The sequence below is a fragment of the Meleagris gallopavo genome, chromosome 3 (assembly GCF_000146605.3).
Source record: "Meleagris gallopavo isolate NT-WF06-2002-E0010 breed Aviagen turkey brand Nicholas breeding stock chromosome 3, Turkey_5.1, whole genome shotgun sequence".
NCBI lineage: Eukaryota > Metazoa > Chordata > Aves > Galliformes > Phasianidae > Meleagris > Meleagris gallopavo.
In genome coordinates this window covers 3092066-3110567 of record NC_015013.2, presented here as the reverse complement: position 1 = coordinate 3110567, position 18502 = coordinate 3092066, and the positions used below count along the sequence as shown (strand labels likewise).

The 18502-nt window shown below is 42.8% G+C and overlaps 1 protein-coding gene across 1 annotated transcript in view; it reads right to left on the bottom strand.

Moving 5' to 3' along the window:
* The window catches only part of SLC66A2 (solute carrier family 66 member 2), a 57300-nt gene that overhangs the window by 38341 nt on the left and 457 nt on the right, over positions 1-18502 (bottom strand). Inside the window, exons 2-3 of the mRNA XM_010708272.2 lie at positions 18325-18501; positions 4458-4591 (exon numbers count right to left, since the gene is read on the bottom strand). Of these exons, the coding sequence (XP_010706574.2) occupies positions 4458-4591; positions 18325-18501 (311 nt within the window). The remainder of the gene's footprint in view (positions 1-4457; positions 4592-18324; position 18502) is intronic.

Here is an 18502-nt window from a genome sequence, read left to right as displayed (position 1 = left end):
GTGTGCTTTTTTTTTCCCCCTCACTAAACCAGAGCAATTAAAAACAGACTACACAGTCAAGTTTAACAAGTAACAGAACAGTTGCACAAATAAAAAGGTACTGATTGAAGACAGAGCAAGTCATGTAATTGAAGGATACATTTATGCAACCAAAACAAAAAAACAGAAGGCTGCAGCAAACAAGATGGGCTCTGACACTTATAACTCACTCCTGCTTTGCAAGACTAGAAGTGAGAAAAGAGAATCTTGTCACTGCAAAGTAGGTAGGCCACTCTGAAAGTAATCCTCCTATTTATTTCCATGGAAACTACCACAGATGCAAACAGCAAAATAACACTAGATGATAGAGCACAGAGCAAATTCTCAGTTACAAAACCCTATTTTTCAACAGTCACTATTAGCTATACGTTTTTGCCAGCAATACACAAGAACCCGCTTCCAGTGCTCAAAAATCTGCAACAGCAAAGGTGCGCTACTGCTGTTGTTGCCACTGCTGAAATACACCTCCCACCACTCACTGAGCTTATATCCATCGTTTGGTCTCCAGAAATGTTGAGCAAGCAGAGATGAATGTCAATAGGTACAATCTTTGCAGCACTGACGAATTCATTTCTGTACTTCTACTTCATACACACTTCCACACTTCTATCAGACATCATTTTGTCAGACTGCCCTGTTGCTGCCATTAATCACACAGCAAAACAGCATAATGGAATATTGGCAAGCCTGTACAACATGTACTGCCACACCACCAACATCCAATTCTGACACTGTGAGCCAAAATGATAAAATAGGAGGCATTACTTCCAGAGCAGCCTTCTTCATTGAGAGAACACAATAACTGACAGGAGTTTTCCTAATGAGCTCTTCATAAAGAAGCTAAAAGAAATAATCAAGCATTTCTAGAAGAGAGTCCACAGGAGACTGTATTTTTCATGCTGTGTCAGTCTGTAAATGAACAGTTTTATGTCTATGTTCTGAAATATGATTGAAACATTTTAAAACAGTGATACCACAAATCAGGCTAGAAAATACAGAACAAGCTTGTCAGGATTAAAGGAGCCTGCTCCTTAACACTTCAGAAAGAGTGTGCTTAAAATGTCTTGAACTAGCCATTGTGAAGTGAGAAAAATGGAAAAAATATGGAAAAGTCCCGTATAAATCAGGATCAATGATAAACACATGCTAACATGACTAGGGAAGAAATACAGCATTTACTAGTAATGCAAGAAAGGGGAAAAAACTTCACTTTCTAAATATTTTGGATTACCTAATAGAAACACTGAGGTAGAGGACAGAAGCAAAGAAGAACAAGATTTAAATTCCAGATCAGTCACATGAAGAATGATATTATCACAGAGATACTGTGCACCTTCCACTCAGGATTCTGTAAGTTTCATGATAAACACCAACTTCAAGCATAGCTTCTTGCTGACCTGGCAAACTAATAGGAAAGAAAGTAAGAACATAGATTTATCAGTTTGTCTGAACCACCATAAAACTAACAAGATAAGATTAGGAGTAGGATTAGAATCACAGATCTCACTCCTACCTATACTAGGTTTGAAATACAAACCCAACTTTCTGCCCTCCTTAAAAGAAATTTCGTATTGTTGAAACTAGTCAAATGTTTACTTTGAGACGTTATAGCTCGCAGAGTCAAAGTCCTCAGTGCGCCTGTTTTGTATAGTCTGATGAATCTTGAGATAATTTTTCCATCAAAATCAATTACACTTCAGAAAACAATTTTAACTGGTCTCAAAGGATGCAAGCATTCTAAAGACTAACAATTAAGGTCCACAAGCAGGCAAAAAGCATGCTCTTTAGCTAACTAAATGTAACAAGCTGAGTTTCAGGAAGGATCAAACAACACAACACAACCTTGAAGAGTCGCTATTACTCGGTAAGGGAAAGACTAATTACCCTTTAGAAGACATACAGACTTCTGAGGGAGAGTTGTTTGAAGAGAGCTATATACAAAACTGAATAGCCTCCCTTTACGTCCAAAGGTTACTGATGGTAACTGCACGTGTGTGTATAAAAAGGCAAACAAAACCCTTCAGCAAGTTCAAGAAATGCTAGCTTTGAGAGGCAGAAAGCATATGTCTCTCTCCTAAACACTCTCTGAATTTTAAATTCTAATTGCTGCTAAATCTGGGCTGAAAAAAGTTAAGTCATTCATCCTGCTAGATTAACACGAGCAGACATGGCAGTTGGTGTTCAAGAAGTGCATTACAGGCCCTGTTCCACATGAATTCACTTACCTTAACAATTTCACACTATATTCCATAGTAAGCAGGAATGGAAGTAGTTTCCTCAGCTACTAGATAAATTGTTCTACTGCACAGCCAGTATCTACTGCAGCCTAATAAAGGCTGTGGATAACTGGAGCTCAATCAGACCCTCAATTACTGGGGAGTAAGGAAAGAGAATAGATGGCAAGAATCAGTTATATACTCATAATCGCAAAACAACTAACAAAAAACTAATAATATTAATTCTGATCTTGTTTGTAATAAGATGTGATACAAAATTCTGTAAGTCAAACAAAATACTGTCCTGATGTGTATCTTTCTTCTGAAGAAACAAAAACTACTGATGTTTCTTATCTGGGGGGGAAAAAAAGTAAAGGCCTTCCACTGAGCAAGAATATTTGATTATATAAAGAATACAGTGAGATACAAAAAAAGTGACAATTCCTATAAATTCCACACTAAAAAAAAAAAAGCAAGGAAATGGTGTACAAAATGACAATCTTATACCTATGATACCACAACAACTCCTGTTTTGATCACAGAACGGCTTGGGTTAGAAGGGATTTCAAGGACTGTGAAGTTCCAACCCCCCGCCACAGGCAGCGTTACCAACCTCCAAATCTAACACCAGACCAGCTTGCCCAGGGCCCCATCCAACCGGATCTTGAACACCTCCAGTTCCACAACCTCTCTGGGCAAAACTTCCCCTGACATCCAATCTAAACCTTCCCTCCTTGAACTTAAAATCATTCCCCCTTGTCCTATCTCCACCTATTCTAGTAAAAAGTCAATTCCTCTCTTTTTTATAATCCCTTTTTAAATACTGAAAGGGTACAATGAGGTTTCCTTGCAGCCTTCTCTTCTCCAGGCTGAACAATCTCAACTCCCTCAGCCTGTCCTCACAGAGGAGGTGCTCCAGCTTCTGATCACGTTTATGGCTCTCCTCTGGACCCACTCAACAGCTCCACATCTTTCCTGTAATGGGAGCCCCAGATCTGGACGCAGTACTCCAGGTGGGGCCTTGCAAGGGCAGAGCTGAAAGGGACAATCTTCCCAGGCACAGAGGTGAGGCTCACCAGCCCGTAGTTCCCAGGTCCTCCTTCTTCCCTTTCCGTAAACTGGAGCAACTTTTTCTTTTTACCAGTCCCTGGGGACTTCGGCTGACAGCCATGACTTTTCAAATATGACAGAGAACAGTTCACATCAGCCAGCTCTTTCAGGACTCTGGGACACATATCACCTGGCCCCATAGACTTGTATACATTCAATCTCATGAGGAGGTCTCAGACTTGCTCTGCCTTTCCAGGGGAAGGGGGTGGAAGGGGGGGGGGAGAAAAATCACTCCCCCAGCTCCCTCCTAGAGGCTCAGGGATGTGAGCTTTATGGACATGAGAAATAAAAGAATCCTGGCTGCCAGTGAAGACCAAGACCTCATTTAGTACTTTGGCCTTCCCCATACCTGTTGTAGTCAGTTCTCCTTTCTCATTTACCAAAGGAGGTATGCTCTCTTTTGCCTGCCTCTTCTGTCCAATGTACCTCAAGAATCCTTCTCGTTGTTTTTAACATCCCTTGCCAAATTCAGTTCCATCTGTGCCCTGGTTTTCCTAATCCCCTCTCTGAAGGTCCAGACAGTATCCTTTTACTCTCCCCAGGTTACATGCCCTCGTACCCACAGCCAGTACAATCCCTTCTTTTCCTCCAGTCTGACCAGCAGGACTTTGCCAAGCCATGACAGTTGATGGCCATTAATTTAATATACAGAAAATAAAGTCTGTGCAAAAGCAAGTGTTGGTAACTGCCAAATAAGATCTCAGGCAACAGCATACAATCAGGATCTACCCTATGAACTTGACAGAAAGTACAGTTCAAAAATTAGTTTATTATACAGAACAGGATCTTAAAAAATAAAAAAGATATCCAAGGCTAGCAAAACAATATGAAATTCAGCTCTATATCCTAGGGCATTATATGAAACATTAATCAGAACTTCAGTTTCCAAACTAAACCAAGACCCATTTAAAAATGAAATTGCAGTTTTAAGTACTCATCTGGAAGAGAGGCATTTCAAAAAAGAAGTTAGTAAAACACTGATTTATCAAGAAAGGAGGCTGGGTTGCAGTTCAGGCAGAACTTTCATTCAAAACACAGTGCAATTTGTTTTCCAAAAGACTCACCCCACAACAGCTAGTCCCTGTCACTAACCTGAAAAAGAGCGGCGTTTTATGTTCAGGTCGTTGGACACACGTACTTCAGTGCACAGTTTCAGCATCAGTAACATAGTAATGATCATGATAATGCTTTGCCACAAAAGAGGGGATTCAAAACGCCTTCCAAACCTAAAAAACAAAAAACAAAATATATAAAACATCTTGAAGATAACAATTATTGCACTCAATTGCTTTCATTCTTTCATCCTAAGCACCTGAAAAAAGGAAAGCCTTAGCTACCCCTTACATAACAGCTATGAAAGGCTGATAATGTCACTAGTTAAATCTAGATGCACACATAGTTGGAGTAAGATGATTGTTAGATAAAACATTCTTGTGGACTGGCCCTAGAAACTCTGAAACCAAGATCTTAATTGTTTTTGAAGGTAGTGGCAAATACATTATTTTGAACAAGCAGGCTTAGTGAGTAGTTGAATCAATACTAAGAGACCAGAGAATTATGCTATGCTTTACACTGGTTACTTGCTCTCTCCATATATAGTCTACAGATCTCACAAAGACACCTTACCTTCTTTTTTTTTTTTTTTTTTAAATGAAAGTGCGGTCATGAAAACAATTTTGTAGGATTACTGTAAGATCTTCTGAAAGAAAAAGACAAAGATAAGGTTTATATCTTGTCTGCTTCTAGATAAAAGTGGAAAGACCACCACAAACAGATCATCAGTTTGTTTCTAGTATGCATCAAGGCTCGAGGAAGAAAGAAGTCTCGAAAGAAACAAGAAGCGAACATGCATGCTTGCCCTCTCTTCTTCCCCCCAAGCAAAAAATTTCTCTTTAGTCTCAGATGATGTACAGTGGGAACTACTGGGCACTCCTACAAATACTGCAGAAAAAGAAACTTGGATTGTGGCCAGCCTCTGCTGAAGGGCTTTCTCTTATGCGACTGCAACAGGTTCTACCACACGAAAATGGAATCTTCAAGTGAAGAATGGTGACCTTTCAAACTCCTCTTTCCACATTACTTGATGGACTTTTAGCCATCTCCACCAGGACTCACTAGAGTGGGCTAGAAGTAACAGGTAGAAGCTTTTCTTGAAGAGTCCTTGAAGGGTATCAGATTTACAATGGGAAACCTGCAGACACACCACAGTGGACAGCTTTTCTTTGCTCATTACTGTTGTTTTGCCTTGAAGACAAAGATGCTGAGGATAACACATGACAAAAATACACAGCTGCACTCTCCGGCTCCTTCAGGCTGTGCCACACACCTCACTAGCCCTCTTGATTCCCTCACAGCACCATTGCTAAGGCCTTTCTCTATGCACACCATGCTATAAGAGACCTCAACTGCACTGCCACCTGAAGCTATATTCAAAGCTTACCTCTAGACAGTTCCTGTTTTACACAACTCTGGCAAAATCTAACTTCTTATGCTACTTCAATGACAAGGCTGCCAGTAAAAACTAACTAGGTTTGTCATCATATTCTCTTACACAATTTCCACTACCACCATTTCACCAGGGATATTCTTTCTTGTTAAGAGTCAGCTAATAAGGGACAAGAGAGATCAGAAAGCCTCACCCATCTTCCACAGAAATCCATGTACAGAGCACAAGCAGTCCACACCAAGAAAAACTACCAACATTATTTCTTATCAAACGGTACCCAGCTAAGGGAAACTGTGATGCCTTGTGCCTCCACATGGCTCACTCTCAAGCACTGCCATTAGCTTTGGGAAGAGTAACAGGCACATCACAGAATTCTTGAATGGCCCAGGCTGGAAGGGACCTTAAAGAACATCTAGTTCCAACCCCCCTGATGTTAGCAAGGTTTCCACCAACTAGATCAGGCTGCCCAGGGCCCCATGCAGCCTGCTCTTGAAAACCTTAAAGGCTGGGGCATTTACAACTTCTCTGGACAACCAGTACTCGACCACTCTCAGAGTAAAACACTTCCTCCTAACATCAAACTTATTTACCCTCTTTTAGCTTAAAACCATCTCCCTTTTTCCTACCACCATCTCCCCGCATAAAAAGCTGGTCTCCTTCTGATTACAAGCTCTCTTTTAAGTACGGGAAGACTGTACTAGGTTTTTTTGTTTTGGTTTGTTTGTCTTTTTAGATCTTCTCCAGGCTGAATAAGCCCAGCTCTCTTGGTCTGTCATCAAAGGAGAGGTGCTTCAGGCAACAGCTCCATGTTTTTCTTGTGTTGGGAACCCTGGACCTGGATACAGTACTGCAGGTGAGGCTTCACAAGGGCAGAGTAAAAACAATCACTTTCCTCACCTCTTGGCAACCCTTCTTTTAAAGCAGCCCAGGATACAGTTCTGGGCTGCAAGCACATACTGCTGGCTCATGTCCAGCTTTTTGTACATCAGGACCCTCAAATCCTTCTCCACAGGGCAATGAGTTCTTCGCCCAGTCTGTACTTGTATCTGGGATTGTCTTGACCCAAGTGCAACAACTTCCACTTGGCCTTGTTAAACCTCATTAGGTCCACTTTTCAAGGATGCCCAGGTCTCTCTTTTGGATGGCATCCCTTTCATTGTACTGACTGCACGCTCAGCTTACTATCATTTCTAAGCATGCTGAGCATGCACACTCAGTCCCACTATTCAGGTCATTGATAAAAATGCTGACGAGCCCCAGTCTCTAGACAGAACCCTGGGAAACACCACTCTATGTTAAGCCTTTGACCACAGCGCTCTGGCCACAAAAATCCAGCTAGCTCTTTATCCACCTAACAATCCAGCCTTCAAATCCATCTCTTTTAAGTTTAGAGATAAGGATGTAGTGGGGGACTACGTCAGAGGCCTTGGAGAAACCCAGATAGATGACCTTTCTTCGTCCACTGATGCCAACACACTATCATAGAAGACTACCAGATTGGTCAGGCATGATCTGCTCTTAGTGAAGCCATGCTGGCCATCTGAGATTGCCAGCTCATCTTGCCTGTCCTTAACATAACCTCCACGAAGATCTATTCTATGAATGATCTTCTCAGGCACAGATGTGAGGCTCATCATTTGTAGTTCCCTAAGTCTTCCTTTCTACCCTTCTTAAAAAAAAGGAGATGTTTCTCTTTTATTCCCTCTCCCTCCCAGTCAGTGACTTCACTGGACAGCCATGCCTTTGCAAATATGATCAAGTGTCCTGGCAATCACATCAACCAGTTCCTTCAGGAGCCCAGGGTGTATGCCATAATCCCCACATATTTGTACCTGCTCAGTCTAATTGGGTGGTCTCAAACTACTTCTTCACTTACAGCGGGAGGGATTTTGCTTCCACAGCCTCAGCCAAGATGTTCAGGGACTTGAGAGGTGTGGGAAGACTGAGGCAAAGAACTTGTTCAGTACCTCAACCTTCTCTGAGTCCATTGTTGACGTTTTTCCCCTCTTATATATCAGAGTTGTGCTCTCCTTGGCCCTTCTCCTCTGATCAACATACCTGTGGAATCCTTTCCTGTTACCTTTCACATCCCCCAGGAAGTTCAGTTCCACCCGCACCTTAACTTTCCAGATCCCAACTCTGTATGTCTGGATTGCATTCTTGACTTCAACAAGGCTTTCGAACTGTCTCCCATATAATCCTCACAGGCAAACTAAGCAAGCGTGGAATAGATGAGCAGACAGTGAGGTGAACCAAGAAGAGCTCAGAGGACCACCATCAGCTGTGCAGTCTATTTGGAAGGCTGTTGCTAGCAGTGCTCCCCATAGATTGCTACTGTATCTGGTGTTGTTTAACTTTCCCATTAGCAACCTCCATGAAAGGAGGAAGTGTACCCTCAGCAAGTTTCCTGATGACAGAAAGTTAAGAGTGGCTGACACACCAGACAGCTGCGCTGCCATTCAGCAAGACCTGGACAGAGAAGAACCTTAACAGGTTCAACAGGTCACATGACCAACACTTGAGTAATAACTGCAAGCATCATTACAGATTCGGGCATGACCTGCTCAAAAGGAGCACTGCAAAGAAGGACCCGAGTCTCCTGGTGGATACTGAACCAGTAGAGCGCCTATGACCAAGAGAGCCAACAGTATCTTAGGGTGCATTAAATAAAAGAGAATGGCCAACACATCAAGAGATGTGATCCTTCTCCTCTATTCTGCCCCAGTAAGGCCACAACCAGAGTACTGTGTCCAGTTCTTGGCTCCCCAGTCCAAGAAAGATAGGGAACTTCTAGAGAGAGGGCTACAAAGATGAACAGGGGCCTGGAGCATTTTCCTTATAAGGAAAATCAGAGAGACCCAAGACTGCTCAGCCTGGAAAACAGACTGAGAAGGGATCTTGGCAACACTTAGAAATAACTGAAGTTCAGGCACCATATCACAGGATATGATTTTTTCAGCAGCGCCCAGCAACAGGACAAAGAGCACAAAGTGGAACACAGGAAGTTCCACAGAAATATGAGGTAGAACTTCCTCACTGTGAGGGTGACAAAGCACTGGAACAAACTTCCCAGAGAGGTTCTAGAGCCTCCTTCTCCAGAGGTATTCAAATCATTCAAATCCATCTGGATGCTCTTCTGTGCAACCTACTCTAGGGATCTTGCTTTAGCAGTAATGTTGGACTAGATGACCTCCACAGGTACCTTCCAGTCCATAAGATTCTGTGATCATGGAAACAATCTACTTGGCAGAAAGCTCTTGCAAAAAAAGAACATAGCTACCCAGACCAAGTGCCTGCCCAAAAGCATGGCTGTTTGGGTCTTCAGCTGCAGGAAGTGCCTAAGCCTGCTGCTGCCCTTGCAGGATGGCAGAGATGCCATCTATGTGAGGTGTGAGCAGGTTGATTATCCACTCAGCACAGTGGCAGAATTTAAGGAGCCTCAGGCATTTAAGTGGGGGATAGACTGCCAGAGAAACTCCCTGTCATATCTAAGAGAAAGGCACCATGGTGATACATCCCAAACAGGGGTGGACCCCCTGGCTTGTCACCACTGGGCAAAGGGAGGGGACCTAAGAGATGAGAAGGATTGGAAGCGGATCCCCAGTTGGTTGGCAGGAAACCGCTCCCCCCCGACACTTACCTCATCTTCCCAGGTGGCCTTATGCAATTGCTTTGAGGCTCTAAAACTCCAGGGACAAGTAAATGAGATTACAGGAAGGTCCATCCAGGAGGCTGTCTAAGGCAAGGAGGTTGACTCCACACCTCAAGACTGCCTCCACCAAGAGGGAAAGAGAAGTCTTAGGTCACCCCTTTCCAAGGGGAATGGAGGGCTCCAAATGTCAGATATCCTACCCATAGGGAAGAATGCTTCCTCTCTGCGGCCAAGGTCAGGAAGATTACTACAAGACTCCCTAGCCAGGTTTAACCCTCTAATTATTGACTATTACTGACAGTTCAAGCTGGCAGGGATGAAGTTGCTGAGAGAAGCCTGAGGGCTATCAGAAAGGACTTCAGGGGATCGCAGTGGTTAGCTGATGGAGTACAGATGGTGCTTTCCTCTATCCCTTAGGTGGCAGGGAAGGATGCCAAGAGGACCAGGAAAACCTATCTGATAACTATATGTCTGAGAGGCTGCTGTCACTGCAGGAATTTTGGCTTTTTCAACCATGGGGCAGTTTACTCGGCATCTGCCCTGATGAAGCCCAGCTAGGTCATAGGAGAGGAAAGAATTCTGGCCCAGCAGGTATCTGAGCTCATTCACTGAGTTGCAAAGCCACACTCCATCATATCTGAAAAATCACAGCTGCCAGGCAAAGTTCCCTGTAACTGGAAAAAGGGAAACATCACTTCCATATTCAAGAAGGGGAGAAAGGAAGACCTGGGGAACTACAGGCCAGTGAGCCTCATCTCTGTGTTCAGGAAGATGTTGGAGTGGTTCCTCCTAGAAAAGATATTGAAGTACATACAAGGTGTGGAGGTGATTAAGGGGCAGCCACCACAGCTTCAGCAAGGGCAGACAGTGCCTCACCAATCTGATGGCCTTCTATGATGGAGTGACAGAACTTGCACAAGGCCTTTGACACGGTCCCCCACCACATCCTTATCTCCAAATTGGAGGGAGACAGATTTGGTAGATAAGGAATGTGGTGGAAGGCCATTCCTGGACAGGCAGAAGCCCAGGAAGAACAACCACTTCAACAACCTTTTACCTTCATTCACTAAGCAGGTCACCTTGTCACAGAATGAAATCAAGTTTGTCAAACAGGATCATTTGTAAACCCATGCTGACTGGGTCTGATCCCTTTGTTGACCTTTAATTGGTCCATGATGGCTCCCAAGATTAATGCTGAGTTCCACAACCTTCTCCAGCACTAGGGCAAGTCTGATAGGTCTGTAGCTACCAGGATCATCTTTCCAGCCCTTTCTGAAGATGGGCATCACATTTGCCAGTCTCCAGTCCCCAAGACATCCCCAGTTAGCCAGGACTGCCAAAGGATGATGGAGAGTGGCCTGGCAAACACGTCCACCAACTCCCTCAGCGCTCTAGGGTGCAATAATCCATCTGGCCCCATCCAGCTTTCAGAGCGGGGCCTACTCTGTTCCCCATCCCTATCTGCCAGCGCAGGGGGCTGTGCACCCAGGCAGTAACTAGTCTTACTGTTAAAGACTGAGGCAAAGAAGGCATTAAGCACCTCAGCCTTATCCTGATCCTTGGTCACCAAGTTGCCCCTGGCATCCAAAAAGGGACAGAGGTTCTCTGTAGCCCTCCTCTTGCTGTTTATTGTTGTCCTTTACCTTAGTGGCCAAGATCAGTCCTAGCTGGGCTTTGGCTTTTCTAATTTTCTCCCTGCACAGCTTCATTATGCACTTGTAGACATCATAAGTAGCTTACCCACTCATCCATGGTCCTAAAGATGCTTAAGTCTACCCTCCGGAAGTCCAAGTAAGCACCTCTGCTGACTCCCCTCTATGGTTCAACAAGGATTCAGAAATCTAGCATCTCATGATCACTACGCTCCAGACGGCCTCCAAGCTTCACATCCCCACAAGACCTTCTCTGTTAACAAACAGCAAGTCCAGGATCTTGCTTCCCCTTGTTGACTCCTTCACCAGCTGTGTCAGGAAGTTATCTCCCACACACTCCAGGAACCTCTGGAACTGTTCTCTTTCTGCTGTATTATAAATCCAGCAGATGTCTGGGAAGTTGAAGTCTTCCACAAGAACAAGGGGAAGAGACCTCCAGACTTCACCTATCTGTCTATAAAGTGCCTTGTCCACCTCTTCATCCTGGTTAGGTGGCCTGTAGCAGACTCAATAAGCCAGCAGGGTGCTCCTGCTGCTCAGATGACCAGTAGTATCCTGTGTTGTGTTAAAAGAGGGGTGACCAGCAGTGTGAGGGAGGTGATTATTCCCCTCTACTTTGCCTTTGTAAGGCCCCATCTGGAGTAGTGTGTGCAAGCCTGGGGCCCCCAGTACAGGAGGGACATGGAGCTGTTGGAATAAGTCTAGAAGAGGGCCATAATCAAAGGTCTGGAGCACCTTACCTATCATGAAAGGTTGAGGGAGTTGGGCTTGTTTAGCCTGTAGAAGAGCAGGCTCCAGGGAGATCTCACCTCAGCCTTCAAGTACTTGAAGGGAGTTTACAAGCAGGAGGGAGACTGACTTTTACATGGTTTGATACGGACAGAACAAAAGGAAATGGTTTTAAACTATAAGAGGGTAGATATAGGTTAGGTGTTTGGAAGAAATACTTGATTCAGAAGGTGGTGAGGCGCTGAAACAAGTTGTCCAGAGTGGTTGTGGATGCCTCATCTCTGTAGGCATTCCAGGCCTAGTTGCACGGGACCCTGCTCACATCAAGGGGGTATCTTTAGATATCTTTAAGGTCCCTTCCAACCTAAGCCATTCTATGAAACACTACTTCAAGCTGCTTGCTCTGCTTCAAAATGATATAAGGACCTGCCCAAGCAAAACTCCTCAAGCTAGCTTGATCTAGGAGCTGCTGCAAAGTTAGGTGACAAAGTAAGCAACTGTAACATCCACAGTATTCAAAAGATTTAGACTTTCAGTATCAGACTATGATGAGAGAGAACTTTCCACAGTAAAAAAAAATACTGTAAAAAAAAAGTAAAGAACTCTTTTCTTCTCCTGTACTAGTTATACATGCAAAATAAAGAGGGGGAAGGATCTTACATTTTATCAGTATTCCAGCAGTCTATAATACACTTAATGCACAGTCAGGTGATGAACACAAAAGAAACACTGCAGTGGAGATTAACTAGTCATTGGGAAAATATCTATCTCCATCAGTACACCTTAGTCCTACAGCAACAATCCTGTTGCTCAGTTCTGAGCATGTGCAAAACAAGTGTCAATTGTGCAAAAGAAGCCCAAACTAGAACAAACGTGTTGTGTCTTTTCCTAAGATGTCTCTTGCCCAATATGTAGTTCTGCCTCACCTCACAAAGACAATTCCACTTACTGTGACAGCAGAAATCACCAAGCAATAGAAGTTACTACAGGCTTTACCTCTCTGAGTCAGCTTTCTCAGATCTTTGGGAAGTTAAAAAACTCTAAGCAAGATGGAAAGTACACAGAACACTGCATACCAACAAGGGCCACAGGAAATAATCCACAGTTGACTTAAGAAAAAAAAAGCCAATGCAGTAACAGAATTTAATCAGCAACGAGCTCAGGAAATGAACTAGTTTACAGTAAGATTTCTTGATATGAATTTCTGCTTGACATGTAAACTTCAAGGACTTTATGGAACACTGAAAACAAGCTTCTCACTTGGTCATACAAAATCCTATTTTACCTTTACATTTGGTACAAAAGAGTGGTGAATTTTGTATCTTGCACTCTGGCATTTATAAAAACAGGATATCATTCTCAATATCTGAGCAAGACTCCTCTAGTAGGCACTGGTACATAGTGAAGCATGGGTAATACAATCTCTCAAAGCTGCAGTCACTCTTAAAATTGGGTTTATAGCATCATCTCTCCCTTCCCATATGGAAAACTTAACTATTCATTTTAGTAATAAAGGTCTTAGGAGTGCTTCCTTTCTACAACAAGTCTTACAGATACAAGTGGACCAACATTTAAGGACAAAGCAACCCATGACATCAGGCCCTGATCCACAAGTAGCACTGTAAGTGTTACAGCAAAATAAATATGGCTGGGTAAGTTTTGACATGCATCACCGAGTCCAGCATCTTCCTATAAATCACCTCCATCCACATACTTGTCACAGTAAGTCTCTGTTAGCAACAGGGAACTTATTTCACAGACTCCAGTGCAGAGAGTTCCCAATTTTAACGCACCTCAATTAGCTATCAGAACCAGCTTTCCCCTCCAGATGAACTGGTGGAACAACTGGTAGCAAGCAACTTCTGCTATGAAATTTCAAAATCCATAGTTTTCATCTTTTTCCTGACTGTTAGAACTTGCTTCCAGAGTTTGCCTGAAGGCAATAATTCTGTGAGAACAGCTCCAAAACTGGAAGGTTTTGTGTTACTTTCTGTTGTTTAGATTTCCCTGTTGTTACTACATGAAGTTTAGGCTGCTGACCCCCAGAATGACTTCTCAAAACTTTTTGGAAGAATATAATTTAACTGAAAAATACACAAATCATATTGTACTTACTATATGAAGTATGTTATGGAACGCACAATTGAATAAAGTCCAAAACCCCATGGAAATAGTGAGAAGTATAATTACTTTTGGCTGAACTTACCCAAATACACTAAGAATGCCTTCTGCTGACTTCTAAGAAATCTGTAATTCCCCTTCTTTCAGCTATTTATTTTTATTTTAATACTCAAAGAAAGCATAACATATCTCATTATAAGCCGTTTTAGAAAAAGAAGAGGGGAATGGGAGTGCAGAGAGAGAACTCAAAGCTCTTCTGCATCCACCACCCTCAACTGATTATGCAACTCTCCTCACCTTATACCTGCCCTTGGTCGCAGTAATTCAAAGTGAGTCAGCTGGCAGACTGCAGGCCAGATGAATCAAGAAGGCAGGTTTATCTTTGTCACCACTGAATTCAGTGCCACAGTGTGCTTCAAACCCTGCAGCATAAAACAGCTTCACCAGATTGCTAATCACCTCCAACTTCCACATCAGTAAGGTTCTAGCTACCCCTTGGATATTTTAACAAGTGATTGTGAACAAGAAATCAGAGCTAACTCTAGCAAATATACTAAGACATCTGCTAAACAAAAATGGAAATTGTTTTTATCAAAAATGCAGAAAAAAAGTTTATAGACTTTTTGGAGCTTGCCATGCACTTTCCTATGTATTAGCACTACAAAGGTGTTGAGTTCTGTGCTGTTTCCTTAACCCACAGTGCAGACCTTCTCTAGGCCATGCAGCCCAGAAACTGAGCAGAGCAAGAAGTTAGAAATGACTATCAACGGGATCTAGAGAAAGATAGGTAAAGCAGCACTGACAAAGGCAAAAGACTAGAATAAAGGCGCAGCTGATACTGATCATTACAACCAGCAGTTACACTAGCAACCCATAAAATCCTAACATAACTACCATGAAAAACATAGCTAACTTCACAATGCCTAATCAGACACAAAAATCTACTAATCACATTAGCAAATGGAGACCCCACTGTGTTATGCTCTAGGCACAAAACATCTATTTTTCATAATTATTTTTTTTTAATCCTCTTTAAGGGGGCCAAAAACTTAGTATACAGTCAACACATTAGATCTAAAGTTAGTAAGCTCAAACAACCATTCTTCTTTCTTCTAAATGAAAGCCATGTGTACATCTTGCAGCTCAGTCCCCTCCCACTGCTGTTCCACCAAGTGATGGCATTAAACTCATGGTTGGAAGAGAATCAAGCCAAACATGTGAAAGCAAAAGCAAAAATCTCTTCCAAAAAAAAGTTTTAAGCTACTGCGAAATACAGAAGCATGAAAAATGGTTTAGTAGACAGCATGTTACTGTCATCACCAGCAAACATAAGTTCCTAGAACACACTCCAAAACTAAAGGTTTAGATGCGAAAAAGAAGAAACAGTGCATCGGCATTTTCTATGTTTAAACATTGCTTACAATTGTGAATAATATAATCAGAGAAGGAAAAATTCTCAGAAGAGGTAAGGGGAAACAAGACTATTAACCTGGCTCTTGGCAGTCCCTTGTTCATTGGGTACCATCACAGTGCTACTACTGCACTGCAGTAGCTGCAACACTATGTCTAAATATCTTTTCAAAGAGGAAGTCAAATTTCATCCACCACACACCAGATAATTAAAGAAGAAAGTTAAGTAAAGTACGTGTGAAACATGCCTGTTCACAAATAGGAAAAGAGGGAATTGCCCCACACGTGAGGTGAACAAAGCAGAGTAGAGCCACAGGGAAAAGTTGGGATCGGACGCCTGGACATCTGTTGTGCCTGACAGATACAGAAAGATCAGCACTACTTGAGAGTGAAGACACAAAGGAAACATGGCCTAAAAGGCAGAAGCATTCTATCTCTTTCCACTGTTTGTGTCTGAAACACGTAACACCTGACTGTGACCCTCAAATTCAATTAGAAAAATATCAAATTAAGGAAAAATCTGGAAGAAACACCAGAAATGATCACTGATTTACAGAAACGTCCTTGAAGTTAAATAAATACATAAACTGCCATTAAAGGAAATAACCACGGCCTGCAAAGCAACACTATTAGAACTCGAAAGTTTTCAAGGCCTACACCTTAAGTACTTAAGGATGGAGAGGAAGTTGTGATGGCACAAACCATATCTGTAACAACCAAGAGCAACAAATAGAAGCTAAAATCAACTGAAAAAGTCACGGACAAATATCAATAAAGATTTCAAAATTAAGATCTAGATGGAGGTCTGGACTGGTCTCATAAAGGAAAAGACTTGCCATAGCAAGTTACTGGTCTGACAGGAGAAAGTTTATAAAGCAAAACAAAACAAGTTGTAGGAACAGCTCTGTTCTGGCACAACAACAGGTGTGTTTAGGTTTAAATTTATAGAATAATTCAAAAGTTCCTGTTTCCCTCCAATGACTATTAGGTATACTGCTAACATCAAATCATCTAGAGTGCTACATATCAAATAAGGTACATGCCATCAGCTATAGATGACATTAGACAACAAAAAATTGCATTGCCAAGCAGCTCTATCAGCACATTTTAAACACGTCCACATAAATTAGAGGCTTTTGTTCTGCTACCTTATTCTATTCATCTAACTGTCATTTACTGTGGACCAATAGAGATACCTAGTCTGTACAGAGAAGCTAAATATTCTCTTAGTGAATGCTGAATTGTCATTATGCAAATCTTTTTCTCCCAACAAAAAAATCAGAAGGGCGTAGAGTGGTTTCTGCAAGCTCATGCCTGCCGTGGAAGTGGCTGAACCACAAGCCAGCAGCCCTTACGCTGCCACACAGTCAAGCAAGACCCCTGCTCCTGTCTGTGCATGTGCTGCACGAAGCCATTCAGCGTCAACAACAAGCTCTGATATGATCAGAACATACACAGAACCCAGTATACGTCAAGGATATTATTAGGTAGCTTAGATACACACAGGATAATTTTTTTTTTTTTTAAAAAGTCAATATAACTATTCTTCTTTTGAAATGTACAAGGTTGATATAAAATATAACTTTTTCATCATCCATAGTACTTATTCTTCTACATATCTCTTAGTTACATGTACCTATAACCAACTGAAAATAAGTTTTTTCAGTTCTCCCAAGTACACTTAAGTCTCATTTAATAGATGCACTCTCCTGGGTTACCTAGAAACTGCCAGCAGCTCCACTTGGGTGCAAATTTGAAACAGAAACACATTTCTCCCACTCCTTCCAGCTCCTCTATCTTTTTTTGCCCTGTACTGCTTTCTCCAGCTCCTGTCCTATACATTTCTCTTGCAAATGCTTTCTTCTCAAGATAACACAGCTCTAATGTTAACAACTAGCTCTGACATAGCAATGTTTCTTCAGTTCAACTGCTAGTTGTAGTCTCAGGAGAGGGTCCCCAGTGTTTCCTGCTCCAGCACAGTGCTTACATGCTGTATTTTGCTGAAGATTACTCCAGGAAGACACATACACTTCAGAAGTCTGAGAAGCTTTAAAAAGAGATAAAGCCAACAGTAGGAAGCAGCCTGTTGCCTGTCAGTTCATTACATTCTACAGACCTGCACATAACAGACAAAGTGTTCTTAGAATAACTGTTCTTTTTGCAGCCATTTCCAAGACTTTTCCATCTTTGGGTTCTGAAACACATTCCCACTGTTGTATCATTCCCCTACTAGGAGTAGGGATATATACCTATATATATACATAGGTATACATAATGATATATAATGATATATGTATCATTCCTCAATACTAGGAGTAATGAGGAATATAATAAGTGAAGTTAAGTTTACCCACAGAAGTCACGTTCTAACAAAGTTTTCTCTGTTCAGCAGCACAGACCCTAAACATGGAAACAAACCTGCCCTTAGATATTGGGGAGTATGCTCAACACAACAACTGTGAAAATACCCCCCACCATTTACCTGCTTATCAAAAATATGGATTTTCATCTGCAGCTGCGCATGGAGCTCTGGAAGTAAAGCTCCTTGAAGCCAGCTGGCATCTCAGAAAAATGCTCGAACGTCTGGCAAGCATTCCAGTGGTTTTAACACCACCTGGATGCTAAAGTATGCGTGCAGAACCGGGGCCTTCGCTCAAAGAACAGCTTCGAGGGCAAGGGAAACAAACCACAGCAAGGAAAAGCAGCTCTGGCTTAAAACAAGCCTATTTAACAGCTTCTGAGAGGCCCCACTGGAACATCAGAGCACCGACCGGCAGCTCCGCTAAGGGCAGCAGGAGTGCCGTGCGCCCTGATCCTTCAGCCTGAGCAGACACACACCGGGACGGGGCGCGCCGAGCTCTTCGGGAGCGGGGAAGAAGCACATCAAGGCCGTTACTTCCCCAGCCATTCTAAGAGCTCGGAAGCCGGCAGCAGGGAGGAGCCGCTCACCAGAACAGTATCCGCAGGATGTTGGCCACCAGCAGCACCAAGCACACGTAGGTGGAGAAGCCCTCGGCGTTCTGCGTCCGCCTGATGTCGCGGTACTGGGGCACGTAGGGCACCACGCCGCCGAACACCATGGCCGCCGCCGCGCCCCACGACACCAGCTGCCGCATCGGGCCCAGCA